The sequence below is a fragment of the Lemur catta genome, chromosome 3, assembly GCF_020740605.2.
Source record: "Lemur catta isolate mLemCat1 chromosome 3, mLemCat1.pri, whole genome shotgun sequence".
In the NCBI taxonomy this organism is placed as follows: domain Eukaryota; kingdom Metazoa; phylum Chordata; class Mammalia; order Primates; family Lemuridae; genus Lemur; species Lemur catta.
In genome coordinates, this window is record NC_059130.1 from 114,052,384 (window position 1) to 114,071,559 (window position 19,176).

Sequence of the window (19,176 nt, forward strand, 5' to 3'; positions counted from 1 at the left end):
CCCACTGCCCGGCTGGGTCTGAGACAAGGGACTTGGGTCAACCCAGTGGGAAGCAGGTCTCCCCACGGCGGCCACACGCCGGCCAGTGGCCTGCTTGTCCCCGTCTGTCCAGGTGCTCACTACGGCCCCAACCTCACCCCCCAGTGCCTTCTGTAAGAACAAAACACCTTCGAGTTTCGAGAGCCAAAGCCATCTGGGTGACGTGTCGGGGGCCTGCTGTCCTGTGTAAAGGGATGGCATGCCAACCCCACAGCCCAGGTGGAAAGCCTGTCCTCTCCTGCTTGCCCGGGTGAGCTGCAGAGAAACCACTTTTGTTGCGGGGAGAGGACGTTGGAAGCGGATCTGTCCCTACGGGTCATCTCCCCACAGATCCCGACTCACGGAGAACCCCTGGCCCGGCACCTCCCAAGACCACAGAGATGTGCTGAAGATGGCGGGTCCTCCTGCCCACACAGAGGAGGAGCAGAGCCGGAGTGGGAGCGTGGCAATGCCGGGGGCTCCCATAGACACCCAGAGGCACCCTCCCTCCCCCCGCACCCTGCCTGACCCTCAGCCCCAGGCTCTCACGCACGGAAGCACACACGCCTGCCCCCGCTGCCCCCGCTTCTGCCCTGCTCCGGCAGCTGCTCACCTCCTGGTCCCCTCTGCCCCTGTCAGACCCTCCATCTGTCTTCACACCTTTGGTGGGAACCTCCGGGAGAGCCTCTGAGGTCCTCCCGATTCATCATGTCAGCCTCTCGTGAGGAATGGGGTAGGGGGGCCTCCCGAGGGTCTCTTGCTTTTAGTTTCAGGGAAACCCTGGGCTGGGCGGAGGGATGAGGGTCCAACTCAGGAACTTCCAGGCAAGGGTGGAGAACTCGACATCCAACTCCGAAGTTTCCTAACCATGGGGAAGAGCCCCCCAAATCTGACTGCTCACACCCCTGGGTCGGTTTCTCCTCCTCTTCCCCCTCCATCCCCTTGAATCCCAGCCCCCATATTCTGCAGGCCTGAGGCCCCTTATTTGCTAGGTTCTCCTCTGCCATGTGACAGAAGTCCTGCTTTGGGGCTAAACCTCAGCCCACAATGAGACAGGGGTGGGCTGGGGAGGACCCTCAGCCCTGCCCCTGCTCGTGCGTTCTGGAGCCCCTGTCTGAAAAGTAAGAGGTTGGCCCGCACAGTCTCAAAGACCCTCCTCAGCTTTCTGAGGATGCTCCTCCCAACTCGTACCCCCAGGCCAGGCTTGGACCACTTCTTTGGGTGTGGAAGCCTGGGGTGTCCGCAGCGAGCATCCTCACCCAGCCAGCTTGGAGATCCTATTCTGTCTGTCTCCTGTCTCAGCTCTGGAAGGCCAGCCTGGCCAGTTAGCCCTCAGCACTAACCAGATGGCCGCATGACCTTGAACCCCAAAGAGGTCAATTAGGTGTCGTTGGGAAAATATTTTTGCCTACAGGCTGTATTGCATGTGTAGGGTTTTTTTCACCTGGGATACAAGCAAGAGAGTGGGGTGGTCCGGTGAGGACCAGTGCCGGGGCTCTGGCATCACCCCTATAATGGGGGCCCCAAGAGGGTTTGGTGCCTCACCACTGGGAGCTCTAGGCACTCACTCTGTGCCAGGCCTGAGCTAAGTGCTTTTGGTGGATCATCTCATTAAATCCTCAGTGGTAAGTGCTGGTATTATCTCCATTTCATGGATGAGAAAATCAAGGCATAGAGAGGAAAAGGAATTTGCTCGAGGTTTTCCCTACAAGTAAATGGTGGAACTAAAATGCAACTCACCCTCAACTACACAAATTAATGGAGGCAAACAGCAAGGAGCCCAGACAAGCAGAGAATTAACATTCTTGGGAATATTTTAGACCAGGAGTTGGAGATTTCTTTTCTGCATGGGCCAGATAGTAAATAGTTTAGTCTTTGTGGGCCACATGGTCTCTTTTGGAACTACTCAACTCTGCTGCTGTAGCTCAGAGGCAGCCATACATGGAGGGACAGGTGTGTTCCAATAAACTTTCTCTACACAAACAGGTAGCTAGGTGGGTGTGGCCCACAGGATGTCATTTGCTGACCCGCTTTAACTGCTTTTTCTTTAGGTAACAGGATTCCTATATTAATTACATGGTCCTGGCAATAGCAGGGCAGGAGAGCTAATATCACCTGGTGCCTGTCTCTGTGCCAGGCTCCGGGTTAGGCGCTTTGACCTGTTAGCACATTGAATGGGACAAACACCCCTTGCCACGAGGTTAGTGGGAGACTCTCTGCTTAATGGGGGATAAAATGAGGCTCACAGATGCTAACTTGCCGGAGAACACCCTGAGCAGCGGAGGTGGGGTTTAAACCCACCCCAGAGCCTTCACTGTTGTACCACACCACAGCTGTTCAGAGCAGTTTGCATCGTCGCATGCAGCGTATTCTCACCACGCATGCGAGGAAGGGGTGTCTCAGAAGGCTGCAGGCAGGGTCAAACCAGTCTTGGATTTAACTCCTTTCCCCATGGATATTTGGGAGCCTGCTGCAGCTACAAAAACGAGCTCATCCGTGCCTCAAATTCACCGGGACTTCTAGCATCGCCAAGACGCAAACCCACCGGTAACCAGCATAAGCCCCAGCGCTGTCTTTCTGACTTCATCCAAGGCAGGTCCTTTGACTTTTCACGGTGCCATCAGGCAACGAGTGACTTAACCAGCAACCAATCACACGCATGCACGGAGTTCCCAAGACCCAATCAGGTCCTGGTCCAGAACCCCATCTGCAGTTCTCTGCACCCACAGGACACGGTCCTGCCTTTCTCAAACTGGCCACTCCTGGTGAAAGGCCGGGAGCACAGGGTGGAATCCAGGCAGGACTCCCGGTTCTAGAGCAAAACCCCAACCACAGTCAGCCTCCTCCGGGAAACGGTGCACGGCTTCCACCGATGCACTGTCGGAACACGCCTGACTCTGACGGACCGAACGGTCATGAGGTGGATCGCGGGCCTGTTTCATAAGCTCTGCGTGGCTGTTGGGCCAAGAGCCCGTCCACGATCTCTGTTTCTGGGTGGCAGGAAGTAGGGAACCCTTTCTGCACATCCAGGCCTGCAGCTTCAGGAGCATAAACCCAGGGCAGTGGATCCCAGACACCGAAAGTGGAGGTGGAAGGGGCACCCCCACCTCCCACCTCCACTGTCTCAGGTACCCAGCAGCCAGCGGTTTCCTGGAGACCAGTGGATTCCCAGTGACACCTGTCTTCCCCAGTGGAGGGCCACCCTGGGTCCCCCGGAGCCCTCCCTGGCCGGGCTGGTTGGCGTCTATCCAGGGGACCCTGGGCGCGAGGCCGGGGGCGCCTACCTGAGGAGACAGGCCGTTGCTGACCGGGTTCATGTGGTTGGAGGGCGCCGCCGGGTTCATGAAGCTGTCGGAGTAGCTGGAGAAGCTGTGGCGAGCGCCGTAGGCAGAGCTGGTGTCGGCGGCTGCGGCGGCCGCGGCCAGCCCCCCCTGGTGCATGGTGGACGGCGGCAGGGGCTGGGGCCGGTGCACGGTGCTGCCCCCATCTGTGGAGAGACCCAAGGGAGGTCCTGAGCGAGTGGCCTCACCCTGGAGGAAGCCGTGAGCCTCCTCCTCCCAGCCTCCGTCCCTTGGAGGGGAGCGACCACCTTCTCACCCTGCTTGGGGGGAGACAAGCTGGCTCCTGGGCAAGGCACTGGGGCCTGGCCGGGCCTTGACTGACAGCCAACCAACATCCTGGGCCCTGTTGCTCACTGCTCGGCACACAGTAGGTGCTCAATAGGTGTCAGCTGGACTGAAAGTCGGACCTTACTGGGGACTCTGTCAGTCTACGCAGGCCTCTCCCGTTTTGTTAGCATCAGCCAACACCAGGTGCTTTTACAGTTGCTGTTGAAGGTGTGAAGCAAGAATGTGGTTCCCATTTTACAGATGAAGAGACTGAGGCTCGATGGGGTTGGGGCACAGGATGGCCAGGCTGGTGGGTGGTGGGACCAGGGTTTGGACGGCCTGACTCGGGGGCCGTTTCTGCTCCTCGCCGCTGGGCTGCTATTCTGCTCCATGGGGGCCCCTCTGTGCAGCCTTCCAGGGGCTGGGGCCCTGCCGTCCTCGGCACTGGTTCAACTCCTTATTAAGAATCACAGCGGGGTTGGGGTGTGTGTGTTCTCTCTCTCCTCGGCCTCCAGAACTGCAGCTGCCTTCCTTTAAGAGATGGTGGCATGCGGCAGATGTCACGTAGTGGGATTCTGGTGTGTGCTGGGGTGGGGGTGGGGTGGCAGAATGGGGTGGGGTCCTGGGAGCGTGGGTGGGAACCCTTCTCCCCTACGGAGCTCACCATCTCTTCTGGGCCCCAAGTGATGGGAGCCTTGAGCTCCTTCCCCTCCCAAGGCCCCTCTGACCCCCTAGCCTCTCCCACCCACTCACCCTCCTCCCTCTGCCCACCCCTTTCCAAGGCCAGAAGGGAATCTGACGCTTCAGGCTGGGCCCAAGTGATGCCTCCTTCCCAGGTGGACCTCGGGGGCCTGGCCCCGCGCAGCCCAGCCCAGGGCAGAGGGGAACGAGGGGGTTTGACCCTTCCCCCTGAGGGGGGCAGCTCTCAGAGGAAGCTTCCTCCGGTCCTTGAAGGAGGCCGACTTTCATCCATCTCTGAAAATGGATCTTTTGAGAGAGGTGGGCAAGGAAGTGAGGTCCTGGAAAATTATTTAAGCCCCTTTGTAAATTTTTATTGGCATGAATTAGAGGCCAATATAATCTAAAAAAAAAATTATCCCGATATTCTCCCAGCACACCACACGCACACACACACAGTCACTCACTCATACCACTCTCATTTAAAAGAAAGCAAAGACTGTGGCTCCACATGGTCCCAAAGCCCTTGGGGAATATTCTCTCCCTCCAAAGCTGCTCTGCTCTGCACCCCCCTGCAGGTGCCCCAGGTCCTCACTGCTCAAAGCATGGTCCAAGGCCCAGCAGCCTGGGCATCACCCGGGAGCTTGTCAGAAATGCAGAATCCCGGGCCCACCCAGACCAGCGTTTTAACGAGACCCCCACGAGATCCGCATGCACTTGCCCCTGGGAAGCTGGGTTCTGAGCAGGTGCACGGGGGCCTTGCTGACCCCAGCTGGCCCATTGGCAGGACTGTGTCTTTTTTGTCTTAATAGTCCGCCCGCATGAAAGTAAGAGTAGCCCTTGGAAGTGACAGGAGAGAAAGAATGAAAGGGGTGAGGGGAGGGCGGAAGGGCGGCTGCGGCGGTGCCAGGGCGGGGCTGGGTCACTTACCTTGGGAGATGGTGGTGGTGGGGTAGGTGGAGTCCGGCAGCTGGTAGGGGGACAGCGTGGGCATGCCAGTGGGCGGGAAGCCTCCCGGCAGGAGGTGGTTGAACGCCGCCAGCTGGTTGGCTCCTGCCTGCTTACGCCAGCGGGCGCGGCGGTTACTGAACCACACCTGGGGGGTGAGAGCAGAGAATGAAGAATCCTTGGCCTGGATCCTGGCAGAGCCGCAACATAGCTGGGACCGTCCCTCAAGCCTTCGTGCTCCGATCCAGCCAGCATCCTCCTCCACGGAAGGAAACCCCAGCTTCGCACAACATGGGACAGTTTGCAGAGTGACTTTATAGGCACAATCGGATTCTGTCCTCACGACCCCCAGTGAGGGGACTTCTTATCATTATCCCCATTTTAAAGATGAGGAAACTGAGTCCCAGAGAAAGCAGGTGGCTTGTCTATGGGCCACAGTGAGTTGGTGGCCCAGCCAGGTCTGTGTGGCTCTCAGTCCAATGCTCTTTCCCACTGCAGCTGCTCCTTCCCTGAGGGCTGCCTGACCTGCCTGACCATCCTTGTTCCAGAACACCTCCTCCAGGAAGCCCCCCATGAGGAAGCCACACATCTACAACCCGCCCCCACCACGCTCAGCGGTGTAAGCTGGTTCTCTGTCTGGAGACTGAGGCCATACTTCACTTACACAGCCTGGGCCCCCTTGAAACAGGAGTTGTGCGCACACACATGCACACATGCACACACGCACACGCACAGGGATTTATCAATCACTAGTGGGAAACAAGCCACCATCGCTGAGTCTCCCTTTCCCCCAAGCACTGGGCTGGTGCTTCACATGTCTGCCCACTCCCATTTTACAGAAGGGGGGGTTAAACCAAGGCTCAGAGAGGTCAGATAGTTTGCCCAAGGCCACACAGCTAGTCTGTGATGGATCTGAGGTTTAAAACATAAATCAGTCAGACTTTGTAGGGCATGCTTCTCTGGATTTGCAAGTTCCCTGGGACAGCCCAGAGAAGGAGGAGGATGAGGGTGCAGGCAGGGGCTGCTTTGAGGGGGCTCTTTTCCACCCTTGTGCTTTGCACATGCTGTTCCCTCTCACCCAAACACTCTTACTGCAGCTGGCTCCTTGGCCTTCAGAGCTCAGCTCAAATGCCTCCTCGCCTGACTCAGACCCCCTAATGGCTGCGTCTAGGGCAATTCAGGTAGGTTCCTGCCTTGGGGGGGGCCTCCTGCTGTGCCCCTCACAGGAGCAGGGACTGTTTATTTGTGTCTTGTCCTCAGGCCTCAGCCCCCCAGGGTAGAGACTGTGTATTCCTTGCTCACTGCAAAGTGCTCAGTCAGTACTCAATAAAGACTTGTTGAATGAGTGATTGAGTAAATGATGAATGAATGAATGAATGAACAAGGGAAGGCAGGGATGGCTCTGAGGTGTCTGTGCTGGGGCCACAAGGCTCAGGTGGGGTCCCCTGCTGGTGGGATGAAGGCCCCAACCTGACACCAGATCACCCAAGCCTCCCCACCCCTCTGGAGCACATCTGCTGAGATGGGGGCGGAGGTGGGGGGGCAGTCTGAAGTGGGCGGAGGGGGCTCACGTGCCCCTGGTGTCATTTGTCTTTTCTAAAGGTCTTTCCTGGGTGGGAAAAGCAGCGTCCGCTTTCCCAGCGGGATGAGCAGAGCAGCCGGCTCTGACTTCGGTTTCCCAGAGGAAGGAGATGGAAGAGACTGGCTCCCAGATAGACCCAAAGTCCTGGCTTCTCCCCCGCAGGCCTGAGGGCTCCCCCAGGGCTCCTGGGCAGGGGGGAGGCTGGCTGGTCAGACTGGGGGTGCCCGAGCCCGGTGAGGAAGGGGCACTGTCTCCAGCTCTGCTCCCAGCCTCCTGGGGGCGGGGGCGGGGGTCTCTATACTAATTCAGTGCTTCCCAAAGAGTGGGCCTCCCCTAGCACTGCTTGGAGAGAAACCCGGATGCTGAGTGATACAGACATGAAATCACCCTGCCCACAGGTGAGAAAGTCATTCCCCCCCCCCGGCCTGCTGGGCTGGCGAAGGGAAGGTCTCAGCTTGCTGCTAACGCATCCTTAGCACCTTTGAACACTTGCTAACCTCCCTCTGGAACAGCAGAGGACTTTGCAGGTGACATTTAATCACGCTGTTTGGTTTTCTCTTGTGCATGTTTTTCACAGTTGCCTTTTCTTTACAGGTGGGATGCGCACTTTTATTTTAAAACATGCTGATTACATTACAAAGTAAATAATAGTATAGACAATATGCAAATGTGGCAAAAATCCTGGAGTGGGTCAGAGAATGGCGTAAGCTGCGTGGCAGCTGCTCCCTAGTGTGGGTTATCTTTTCCCTCAAGAGCGCTGGCGAGAGTTGCAGGCAATATTCCTCCTTCCCTCCCTTCCCTGCCTCTTCCTACTCCTCCCTACCTCTTCACCTCCTCCTCATCTCAGACCTTTACTGGGACTCTTCTCTGTGCCAAGCAAGAGACTGAGGACAGAGAGGTGGACGGGACATAGTCCCAGCCCTCAAGCTGCCTGGGCATGTGACAGCTGCTTTGCAGCACAGTGAGCTCAGACGGGTGATGTGCAATGTTCTCTATGGACGTCAGAGGAAGGGCTTCCAGCTTCACTTCTCAGAATCCAGGGGGACTTCCTAGAGGAGATGGCATGCTACTGCTGCCAATTCTCTCACCTCTTCTTCTTTTGTTATCCTGTTTCCCAGGGCTGCCTTCATCCCAGCAAGCACCTCCCTTCTCACTAAATGTGACATGATGGGTGACAGCAGGGACTCTGGAGCCAACTGCCTGGGTTTGAATCCTGCCTCTAACTCCTGGCTAAGATGGGAAAATTCTGTTATCCCTTATGGGGCTGATTACACCCACCTCCCAGGTGGTTCTGGCCCTCAAACGAGCTAGTATTCAATACAAGCAAAGTGCCTGGAACAGCACTGGCCATGTGCAACTGTTACCCTGCTGGAGACCCAGAGGTGGCTGGGCAGGAGGGCTCTTTGCCGGCATCTGGAGCAAGCTGCCCACTTACGGATGGGGAAATAGAGGCTCCAAGAGGGACAGTGGCAGCCTCAGCACCCCACCCAGAACCCCCGATCAGGGTTGAGTTCTTTGGAAGCAGGGGCTGGGTTTCGTTATTCATTCTTGATCCTTCTTTCAACACCAGCCCTGGGATCAGGGCACCATTGGTGCCAGCTGTTTACTGAGCTATTTCACCTGGTCCTTCTCTTAACGTAGCACGGAGGAAAAGAACATGAGCAGACAGACTTGGGTTCAAGTTCCAACACAGTCCCTTACTAACTGTGTCTTTAGGCTTCCCTTAGCTAAATCTCAGTTTTCTCATCTGCAAAATGGAGAGAAAAGTCACACCTGCCTCCTAGGGTTATGGTGAGGATGGGTAAAGACAAGGTATGTAGAGTGGTAAGCATCGTGCCCGGCACGTAAGAAATGTGCCATAAATGCCACCTAGTGGGATTCAAAGGTTCAGTGTCGGTGGTTAGTTAGCAGGTCCCTCTGGTGCAAACTGCAGGGCTCTGCATTAGGGCGAGGACACAAAGAGGTGCCGGACGACACTAGTCCCTTGGCACGGATCAGCTGAAGGATGGGGATGTTTTCACAGGCAGTCGTGGGAGATGCCATGGGTGACCTCGGGACCTGCCAGCCCTGAGGCCTTTGTTTCTAGAAGAAACAACAGGCGCAGGGTTGTGGCCCTCAGGACACAGTGGGTCTGTTCACCTCTAAGGAAGATAAACGCGAGGCTGGGGTAGGGCCGCCAGCTGTTCAAAAACGGAAATTCCTCCAGAGAAAGGAGTCGTGGGCCCCCAGGCATGGGTTCTCCTACCTGACACCTCTTCCCTACCCTCCACGTGGGGCTGGCTTTCTGCTGGCCAAGGCTGGGGTGTCACAGGCACCCCGTAACGCCCAGCAGGCTTCCAGGGGAGGCTCCCCTGTGGGGGAGCAGGGCTGGAGGGAGCCAGAGGGGGGTGGTTACCTGATCCCCACCTGACATACTGTTTACCTGCTCACGGGTTTATTAGACACCAGCTTCAGGACAGCAGGGGTTTTGCCCACCGAATCCCCAGTGCTTAGAACAGCGCCTGGCACATAGTAAGTCCTCAATAAACACCTGCCAGATGAATGAACCTGGGGCTGCAAGGGTGGCCAGGTTTGGAGCTGCCAAGGACAGGTGGAGTTTTCATAATAATGGCCCCTATTTTGGCACTTCTGTGTGCCAGGTACTTCCTAACGTTTTTTTCTTTCTGCATGTAATCATTTTATCCTCAGAACAAGGTAGATCCTATTATTATCATCTCCACTCTGCAGGTGAGGGGGCCGAGGGTGCAGAGGGTGAGTGATGGAGTGGAATCCACACCTGCGCTCCGAGCCCACCCTGAACCACTCCCCCAACCCGCCCACCTCCCCGGGCCACTGGGATGAGATGTCAGGACCACAAAATCCCAGGACCATGAACTCTTAGAATTAGAGACCACAAAAGTATAAAGCCAGACCGTCTAAGCAGTGCTCAGGGGACTTTGAGGTCCCTGCCCCAAATCCACAGCAGGAATCCTCTTGCTTGGGGTCCTAATCAACTGCACATTGTGCTTTTGCTTGAACCCTTCCAGTAATGGAGACCTCATCACCTTACCAGGCATCCATGAATGTCAATAAGCAAGGACACTACAACTTTAAGGGTCATGGTGATCGTCAAATTCCATCTCCTTATTTACAGGTAGGAAACTAGGTCTTAGGACAGGAAGGTGACCTGTTGAAGGTGACACAGCTGACCAGAGGCAGGGACCAGAGGCTCTCAGTCCTGAGCTGTCTTCCTGCAGACCTGTACACTGGACTCGAGATGCTCCCCCTTGGCCCTGGTGGCTCAGGGACTCTCAGAGCAGCCACGTCCTTCAGGCTTCCTCTTCCCCTGGCTAAAGGTTCTTAATTCTTTGGGTCAGCCTTTGTTCATTCTTAACAAACTCAACATTTTTTGTTCTCTCTTCTACTGAGAAAGCTCTCAGGCTAAGGTGGGGAGACCCTGCCCTGCCCCGGGGGAGGTCCTGGCCTAATGGGGGAGGCCCTGCCCTGCCCAGGGGAGCTCCTAGCATGAGGAGAGAGACTCGTCCCTGTGCCAGGGAAGCCCACGTTGTGGCAGGGCATCACCCACTGCGGGAGGCAGGCCCGGGCTCACCCTGGGTCTGCCTGGGCTCTGGCCCACGTCTCCCTTCCCAGACCCCTCCCTCCTTGGACCTTGAGTGACACCTGTTTCTGGGTCCCCTGGGCCAATAAAAGCACTGCCCTGACAGCCAGGAAATTTTACAAGGAGCGGCCAGACTTCAGGGGCCGCCAGACGTGGGATGAGAAAGCGCCCAGGAATGTGCCCAGAACAGCTGCAGGAGGATGGGGTGGGGGGCCCGGAGCTGGGCCAGGCTCGGATGTCGCCTCGGAGAGGAGGGGAGGCAGTGAGCTGAGCTGGCTGCTGCCGCCTGCCCCTTGGGGTCTCCCTCAAGGGCAGCAAAGGGCCCCCCACTCTGGGGACGGGTGTCCACTGGTTCCCGGGGTGTGGAGAGACTCCAGTTTGCTTCCAGGATTGTCCCTATTGCTCTCAAATCCTAGGTTCTGAGTCAACTTGTTCCTTCCCCGGGGTGGAGAGGATGTGGGCTTTGGTGGCCACCAGCCCAGCTCAGCCACCGTCCAGCTCGCGTCCCTGGGCACGTCACTTCCCTGAGCTTCAGCTTCTGCACCTGTGGCGTGGGGTGGGGGGTGGTACCGACCCAACAGGGGGTCTGAGCTTCCACCAGATCACATGTGAGAAGCCCGAGCACTGCAGCTGGCACCGAGCGGGTGCCCGATGTAGGCTGGCTCCTCTGGGAGGGAAGTGCCCCCAGATCGGTTTGGGGCAGCCGCTCTGCAGACCTGCCTCCCTCGTCCATGGAAAGGACAGCCAGGAGCTGTTCATCCCGACCTGTCCCACCTCTTCCTGCCCCTGCCCAGCCTCCACCCTCTCCAGCCAGGCCCGCGGAGACCCTCCTGCACTCGGAGGACTGCAGGCCCTGTGGAATCTGAGAGCTCGGCCCGGGGAGGGGAGGCAATGGGGCTCCCCCATGGCAGGGTGGGGGCAGTCCTTTGTGCCCCAGCAGGCCGTAGCTCTCTCTCCACTCTCCCTTCCCACTCACTGAGGCCGTGGAGGGGATGTTCAAGGTCTTTGGTCTGCCCACCCTGCCCGATGCTCTAACCTACAGGAGCATGCCTGCCCACTGTTTGCATGCCTCCCACAACGGGAAGCTCATTACCCATCTGAGGGAGCTAGGCTTCATCCCCTCATCGGAGATCAGAAGATTTTTATACTCCCTGAACCTCTCTTCTGGCTGAACTAATGCCCTCCCTCCCTTCTTTCCTTCCGTCCTTCCTCCCTCTGTCTCTCCCTCTCTTTCTCTCTCCCTCTCCTGCCCTCCCTCCCTCTCCCTCTTCTTCTCTCCCTCTCTCTCTCCCCCTTGAGCTGTCCCCCACTCAGTCAGTTCACCAACACTTGCTGCCCACTAACTCTGCATCAACTGCTGCTGGCGTCACTTGTCCACATGGTCCCTGGACCACCTGTTGGAACCTCCCAGGGGTCATTAAACTCACTGACCCCGGCCACCCTGATCTTAATCTCAGTCTCTGGAACACACCTGCAGCGTGAACACCCCGGGCGCCTCCTCACCTGCACACGCGCCTCGGTCAGCTTGGTCCTCTGCGCCAGCTCCTCGCGGGTGTAGATGTCCGGGTAGTGAGTCCGCTCGAAGGCCTTCTCCAGCTCCTCCAGCTGCTCGGCCGTGAACGTGGTCCGGCTGCGGCGCTGCTTGCGCTTCAGCGGGAGGTCGGGTTCCGACTCCACATCCGAGCCCTCGTCCAGCCTGTTCCCTGCGTGGGAGGAGAGGGAGGGAGGGGGCGGGGGCTTAGAGAGATGGAGGGTGCTGGGGCCTGGGGGGCACAGGAGCACACTCGTGCCCACCTTTGGACCCGTCACTGCACTGAGGACCAGGCCCCTCCCAAGCACGAGGAAGGAGGACGTTCGTTCTAGCATCGTTCATCAGAGCGAGGGGTGAGCAGCCACCTGCATGCCCAGCCCTGGGGCACTGGTTAAATGCTTTCTAGCAAAATGATTCCCTTTAAAAAAATAAAACCAATCCCCTAGAGTTGGGCCCTTAGGTTATTTCCACTGACAAAGCAGAATGCCTGTGACACAGACTCAGGGGGTGTTTTCACAGTCAAATACATTTGTCAAAATTCACAGAACTATATTCTCACTAAAAAAGGGAGAATTTTACTGCACGTCGACTATACCTCAGTAAACCTGACTTTAAGATACAAACCAGCATGCGAAGATGACTCTCACCTTTAGAGAAAGCACACGTGACACATTGCGGATCCCTGTGTCCCAAACATAACAAATGTTAACCTCCACGGTGGCAGGACTTTTGTTTTCTCCTTTACGCTTGTTTGTATTTTAGTATGTTTGAAACAGTGATTATTTAAACAAAAATGTTACTGCATTTGGGGGAAATATTGCAAAAGCTAAGGAAAGGAGGCAGGCAGGAAGAAAGGAAGGAAAGAGGGAGCGAGCGTGTGCGGCCAGACCTGGCAGTCGGGAAACTCAGATTCCAGGCCTGGCTCTGCTCCTACATGCCTGTGACCCTAGGAAGGCTACTTCCCCTCCCTGGGCCTCAGTTTCCCCACTTGTAACATGAAGGGTTTGGACGACATGACTCCCACAAACCAGCCCTTCCTGGGATGTTCCAGGATCTCTGGGCGACCTCCCAGGCTGGAGGAGCCCACCTGGATGACCTCGGTCAGGGACAAGGCCCCGTCACCCCCACCAGTTTCTAACCTGCAGCCTGGAGCTGGGTGAAGGCCTTTTGCTTCCCGGGCACGGAGAGCTCAGGAGGCTGCAGCCAGCCCACTTCCCTGGCTCAGCTGGGGCTGTCAGCCGGCCTGGAGGGTGCAGGAAGGGGCTGCGCAAGCTCCTCAGCTGAGACTCTGGGGACTGACCTGGCTCTTGCCCCCTCCATCCTGTGCCTCCTGCCCATCTCTGGCCCAGCAGAGGGGGTGCTAGCAGGGAGCCCCCCAGCCAGGGCGTTGAAGCCACACCCTGAGCAGCCCCAGGAGAACTGTGGGCAGCGTGGAGAAAAGGCAGCAGAAAGGAAGGGAGAAACAAAAGAGCAGATGCTCAGAGGTTATCGTCCGCCCACCACGCCTGCTTCCTCCCTTCTCCCTTCTGCCTTCATTTCATTTCCCCTCCCCCATCCCTTCCTCTCCATCACTGATACTCCGGAAAGCACTTCTGATTTTTTGTCATTCTTTCCCCAAAGCATTTGTCGAGCACCTGCTGTGTGCCTGGCTGGGCTAGGTATGTGGAGGACAGGGCAGGACTGTTCCCTGTGCTTGGAGCACTCAGCCTGAGTCGAGCTGGAAGAGCCACACCATGTGCCCATACGACAGATAGGAGAAACTGAGTCACAGCAAGGCAATGTGAAACGCACTCAGATTCCCCGCCCGCCCCACCCATTCCGCCAATGCAAAGTCATGCCTGTCCTCAGTTGCTTCAAGGGTTGGTTATGTGACTAGATCTAGGCCCCTCCCACTAGGGACAACCCCTCCCCCCACTCAGTAAAAACAAAAACTAATACAGTCTCGTAGATGTCAAGTGGAGGTGAAGGGAAAGGCACTGCTGGCAGAGGGAAGAGCAAGTGCAAAGGCCGGGCGTGTCGAAAGGCATGAAGGGTGATTCCATCATGGCGCTGCATCCACAGCCCTGAGCCTGGCGGGTGGACTGGGAGTGTGGGAGGTCATACGCCTGGAGGGTCACCCACTCTTGGGCAATGCCCCTCTGCCCCCGGCCCCCTTCCTTCCAACCCTGCTACATTGTCCATTGGGAAGTCATCCCTGCTTTTTACTGGCCACTGCCAGGCTGTCCCCAGTTGAGACACCACACCCCACAGCAAGGGGACCAATGGCAAGGGAGTCGTCTCTTCATGGTGGCCTGCCTCATCCCTAAGACAGGACCTGGGGTCAGATCCAACCCCTCCTCTGCCTTTTCCCAGCTGGCGCTGCCAGCTGCCCAGCCCCCCAGTCACTGAGAGACCATGGTGGGCAGAGCTGGCATCTGGGGCTGCTTCCCCAGCTTGTCTGGTGCTCAGAGCCAAATGCAACTCGTCCCAAGGATTCAGTTCCTGAAATTCACTGCATAACCTCAGTTTTCTGATGGTGAGGAGAGTGAGCCCCTTGGGGCCTCAGGAGGAGGAAGCAGGCGCTGGCAGGCAGGGAAGGAGGCTGGGAAGGGGGCACAGGCTCGGTCCCTCCAGCAAGGACACTCGAGCTCAGGCAGGGGCTGAGTGGCAGGGGGGACCAGGGTTATGGGAGTGAGACCTATGTGCCAAGATTGTCCTCAGAACTATGAAGTCAGAGGGGGGCAGACACAGTCACTGCCCGGGGAGAAGCCCAGACTGATGGTGGAGGCATGAGTCTCAGTGGAGTTCTAGAGCAGTGCTGCCCACTAGACCTTTCCATGATGTTGGGAATGTTCTAGATTCATGCTGTTCAACATGGCATTACTAGCCACATGTGGTATTGAGCACTTGAAAATTGCCTGGTGCAACTGAAGAACTTCCTTTTAAATTGTATTTAATTTGAATTCAAATGTACGTAGCTGCACGTGGCACTGTTGGAGACCCTCATCATCACAGCTGTCCTCGCTTCTTAAAAAAGGCAGGGCAGGCCCCAAGCTCGGGGCCTCCCACGCTTAGCAGTCCCTAGGTAGAATGTAACGGCATTGCGTGTTTTTATGTCTCCTATCTATTTACAGAAAATGATGCTTATTTTCCATTTATAAGAGGATTAGTCTCCTTGCATTAGGTTTTTAAAGGCGCTTTTGTACAAAGTGAAATATTAAGGAATAATAGGGGAGGCTATAGGGTTATGACCAAAATTGTGAATGTGGTTAGCAAATGATCAACACTTGTTTTACGTCTGCTGAGAGAGAAAATTCTATCGCCAAGCCCCCGGCCTCAGCACCCTTGCCAGCCCTATCTGGTCCCTCTGTCCTCCAAATCACCTGCAGCTTTCTGGACTCACCTCGGAGTTCCGGGTCCAGAGACATGGCCAGACAGGAGCCCAGGCTGGGAGGCAAAGCGGGGCCCATGGTCTCTGTTGTCTGAAGGATCTGCACTGGTCCTCTGGGATGCTGTGTGTTGCCATAACAACCCCGGGACGCCGAGTCAGGAGAGCAAGGCTCTGTCCTCTGCCCACGAGATCCAGGCAGATCTCAGGGGAACAGGATTGCAGTCTGTTTGTGACTTCAGCCCCCTGAAAAAGAGCTGCCACTGACCCCCTGGGCCCAGTGCGGGGGAAGAGACCCCCATTGCAGGGGCCTTGTCCGTGTCTGGGGAGCCTGAGACCTGGATTCTGGGTTCTATCCCTCACTGTGTGGCCTTGGCCAAGTCACTTCCCCTCTCTGGACCTCGGTTTTCTCAGCTGTAAAGATGGGGACAATAACATATCCCTGCCTGCCTCACTGGATGGCTTTGAGAATAGAATAAAATAAAGACTGTGAGAGTAATTTGAAATTAAAGGGCACATGAATGATTACTATTATGTTGATGATGATGATGATGATGACAGCGATGATGACAGGAGGGGGTGGGGCACAGGGCCAAAGCAGCGTGGGGAGGGGTGCAAAGAGCCCTGATGCCACCACGCCACTCTCGCTCCAGTTTCCTGTACCTCCTACCTGCTTGGGGTGCCCTTTCCCCTCCCCACCCCCCCAGGGAACCCTTTAGCCTCAGAGTTAAATTAACTGACAGGATTAGGTGGAGTTGGCCGCAGAGAGGCCCTGCCGGCTGGGGCTGAGTCCACCCTGAGCCGAAAGCTGGTCGGTGAAGCCTGCGCAGCCGGCACAAGGAGGGGTCAGGGGAGGGCGGACATGGGAGCACATTCATTAAACGGAGCCAGGCTTGGGCTGGGCAGTGGGGGAGCAGCTCCTGGCCAGCTCATGTCCTCCCGTTCTCCAGCAGCTGTCGGACAGACTGGTCCCGGGGGATGGGACGGAGCCGGGTGCTGGTCTGAAGGTAGCCCCGAGAGAGAGGGACACAGGGAGGGACCCTCTCTCTGTCTCTGCTTGGGGATGTGGGGAGGCCCTTACAGAGCCAGGAGGAATTGCAGCCCCCACCCTAGAGCCCTCCCAATCTTATGGGGGAGAAGCAGCCTCTGCTTTGGGAAGCCCCCAATCCGATGGAGGAGGTGACACTCCTGTGCCGGGGTTTCCCAGCCCGATGTAGGAAACTGCTTCCAGATGAACTGAGGCACAGGACAGGCGCAAAACACCAAGACAGCTGCGTGACTCACAGAAGCCGCAGAGCAGCCCGAGGACAGGACGAGGGGTGGCAGGAGGGGTGCTGGGAGCCGCCTGTTTGTCAAAACTCTGGGGTGGGCAGGAGCGAGCTCCGCTCAGGGCAGAGTCCAGCCCTGGCCAGGCTGCTGGTGTGGAAGGAAGGCTGCTGGGGGCAGCTCTCATCATCTCCCCCCGCCTCTGCCTGCCCTTTGAAGCCTCCTTGCACAGCCCCTGAGCCCTGGAAGCCATCGAGGACTGCAGGGTGTGCCAGGAAGCCTTGGCCGTGCCAGCAAGGCCCCACCACCATCGGCCTGGTCCACGTGCCCCGACTCACCCCGCCATGCCACACAGCTCCCATCAAGCCACGCCAGGCTTCCTTGAGCGAGTGAGCCGGGCTGAGCTGCCTCTGTGCCCCTGGGCACCAGCTTCCTCTGCTGGGTCGCCTCCCCCAGCAAGGCTTCCTGGGCCCGTCCAGGGGACTTCACCGCCCCTCCCTGGAGGGAGGGTCTCAAAGCTCATCAGGAGACACTGAACTTGCATGTTTATGGGTCCGTGGGTCTCACTGCGCTGGGAGATCTTGAGGGCAGCAGGGACTGCGCCTGGCACACAGCAGGTACTCAGCAAAGCTGGAACGAACAGAGCTGGGCAGAACCATCACAAAGTTCCCTCTGAGCTCTGATGCACTACCACAGTCGTCCCCTGCCCTTGTGCACAGCACTCTACAGTTTACAGCCCTCTCATTGTCCCAACACGGTCTCTCCCAACAACCTTGGAGGGTCAGGCAGGCAGTATCGTCCCCATTTTACCGACGTTCAGTGGAGTTCCCCAGGGCAGCAAGGCTGGGAAGAAAACCCAGGACTCGGGACTCCCAGCCTGGCGAGAGCCGACCTGGCTACAGCAAGCTCCCGGGTGACGGAAAATTCCATTTCTGATCCTGAAAACCAGCATGGCTTCTCCATCTCCAACCTGTCCCTCCTCCCTCTTTCGAAGGAGGAAAAGCCTTGAGACAAGGTGGTCACAATTGCTGGACCTACGCACCTCACAGAAGGGAGGAGAGAGCTGCCCATCTCCAATCCCGTGTCAGTCTCCACCAGTGGATGCCAGCCGTGGCCCTGAGGTTTGGGGTCCTCTCACCCTGCCCCCGACCCACAGACACCTCCCACCCCTGCCTCTGGGCTCCCCGCTCCCGTCACCTGCCTCCCAGCCCAGCCTTCATTACAGTTTAACATAGGCCCCGGCGTGGAGCAGCGGCAGAGAAACGAATCACATAATAGTTGATATGCGTTTTAATCAAGTAATTCGGGCAGAGCTGAGAGCTGGCGAGTGTGGGCTGGGCGTCCCTGAATACCAAACAGGCCTGGGCGCAGGTCTCGGAAAATGGAAAAGTCATTTACAGCTCAGCTGGGGGCCTGGCCAGCCGGGCCGTGGCAGGCGCCCTCCCGGCCCCTCCGTGCAAACTGCTCAGCTGGAACCTGCGCTGTGCGCTGTGCGTGGGACTCCAGCGGTCGTGGCTGCGGGAGCCGGACCGCACACAAGGGCAGGGTGATGGGGACTGGGCCCAGAGGCAGGGGTCGGACTCTGAGTTAAATCTCCCTGGGGGCCAACGAGAGCAGGAAGCGTCCCACTCCCGGCCACCTCCTCTGCCCACGGTCCTCCTGGGTGCCCGTCTCAGCGCTGGGCACCACCGCCCAGCCAGCGCGGTCTAATTCCCTCTTCTCTCCCTTCACGCCTCATGTGCAGCCAGCCCAGCTCTGAGGCCGGAGACTGGGACCTTCAGAATCCGTGTTAGCTCGGACGCCACCCCACACTCTGGCTCCCCGAGTCTGTCCTCACCATCTCCCCGCACCCCAGCCCCGCCTTCTCCCCCAGGGACAGCCCTGTGCACTGGCCGGGCCCTCCGCACAGAGCGCCCTCCCACACCCCTCTCGGCCCGGCGAGCTCCTGCGGATCGCAGCTGGCCAGCCCAAGGAGAGGACACTGGGGGGCACAGCTCCAGGCTGGGTTTCCCTGGACTCTGTGCAGCCCACATGTGTAAAATATGCACAGTAAGGGGAGCCCCTCCCAACTGGATTCCATAGCACATATCACAGTCACACACGCTAAACATTCTGCTTTGTCATCTGTCCCCAACAGCCCCCGTCCCCACCGCACACTCCACAAGGATGTGTTCTCCTCTGTCTTTTTGTTCACTGCTTAATCTCCAGTGCTTGGCACCAAGTGGGCACCCAGATATTTATGGGATGAATGGATGATGAAATGAGTTCGTATCTTAAGGCACATAAAACAGTGCTGGGGACGGGTAGGTCCCCCCCGGTGGCATCCTCCTCCATCTGGGTCTGAGATGCTCACCTCTGTGTTCTCATTGCTGGGGCAGAGCAAAACTGTCCCTGCTCAATTCATTTCAGACATGTCCTGGGCACCCATTCTGTCCCCGGTGCCTGGGAGTTCAAAGGTGAAATCGACCCAGCCCTGCTCTGGGGGTGCAGGGGAGAGGGGTGGAGGGAAGGCTGGGTCCCAGATGGAGCCCCGAGCTGACCAGCCCACCCTGCTCTCATTCCTGGCTGTATCTGACAGCT

General features: G+C 57.6%; 1 protein-coding gene across 4 annotated transcripts in view; it reads right to left on the reverse strand.

Annotated features, from left to right (window-relative positions):
* The window catches only part of PAX7 (paired box 7), a 99,483-nt gene that overhangs the window by 33,754 nt on the left and 46,553 nt on the right, over positions 1 to 19,176 (reverse strand). For all 4 annotated transcript variants that reach the window (XM_045546477.1, XM_045546478.1, XM_045546476.1 and 1 more), the window contains exons 5-7: positions 11,936 to 12,135; positions 5,235 to 5,400; positions 3,303 to 3,505 (exon numbers count right to left, since the gene is read on the reverse strand). In XM_045546477.1, coding sequence (XP_045402433.1) covers positions 3,303 to 3,505; positions 5,235 to 5,400; positions 11,936 to 12,135 — 569 coding nt within the window. The remainder of the gene's footprint in view (positions 1 to 3,302; positions 3,506 to 5,234; positions 5,401 to 11,935; positions 12,136 to 19,176) is intronic.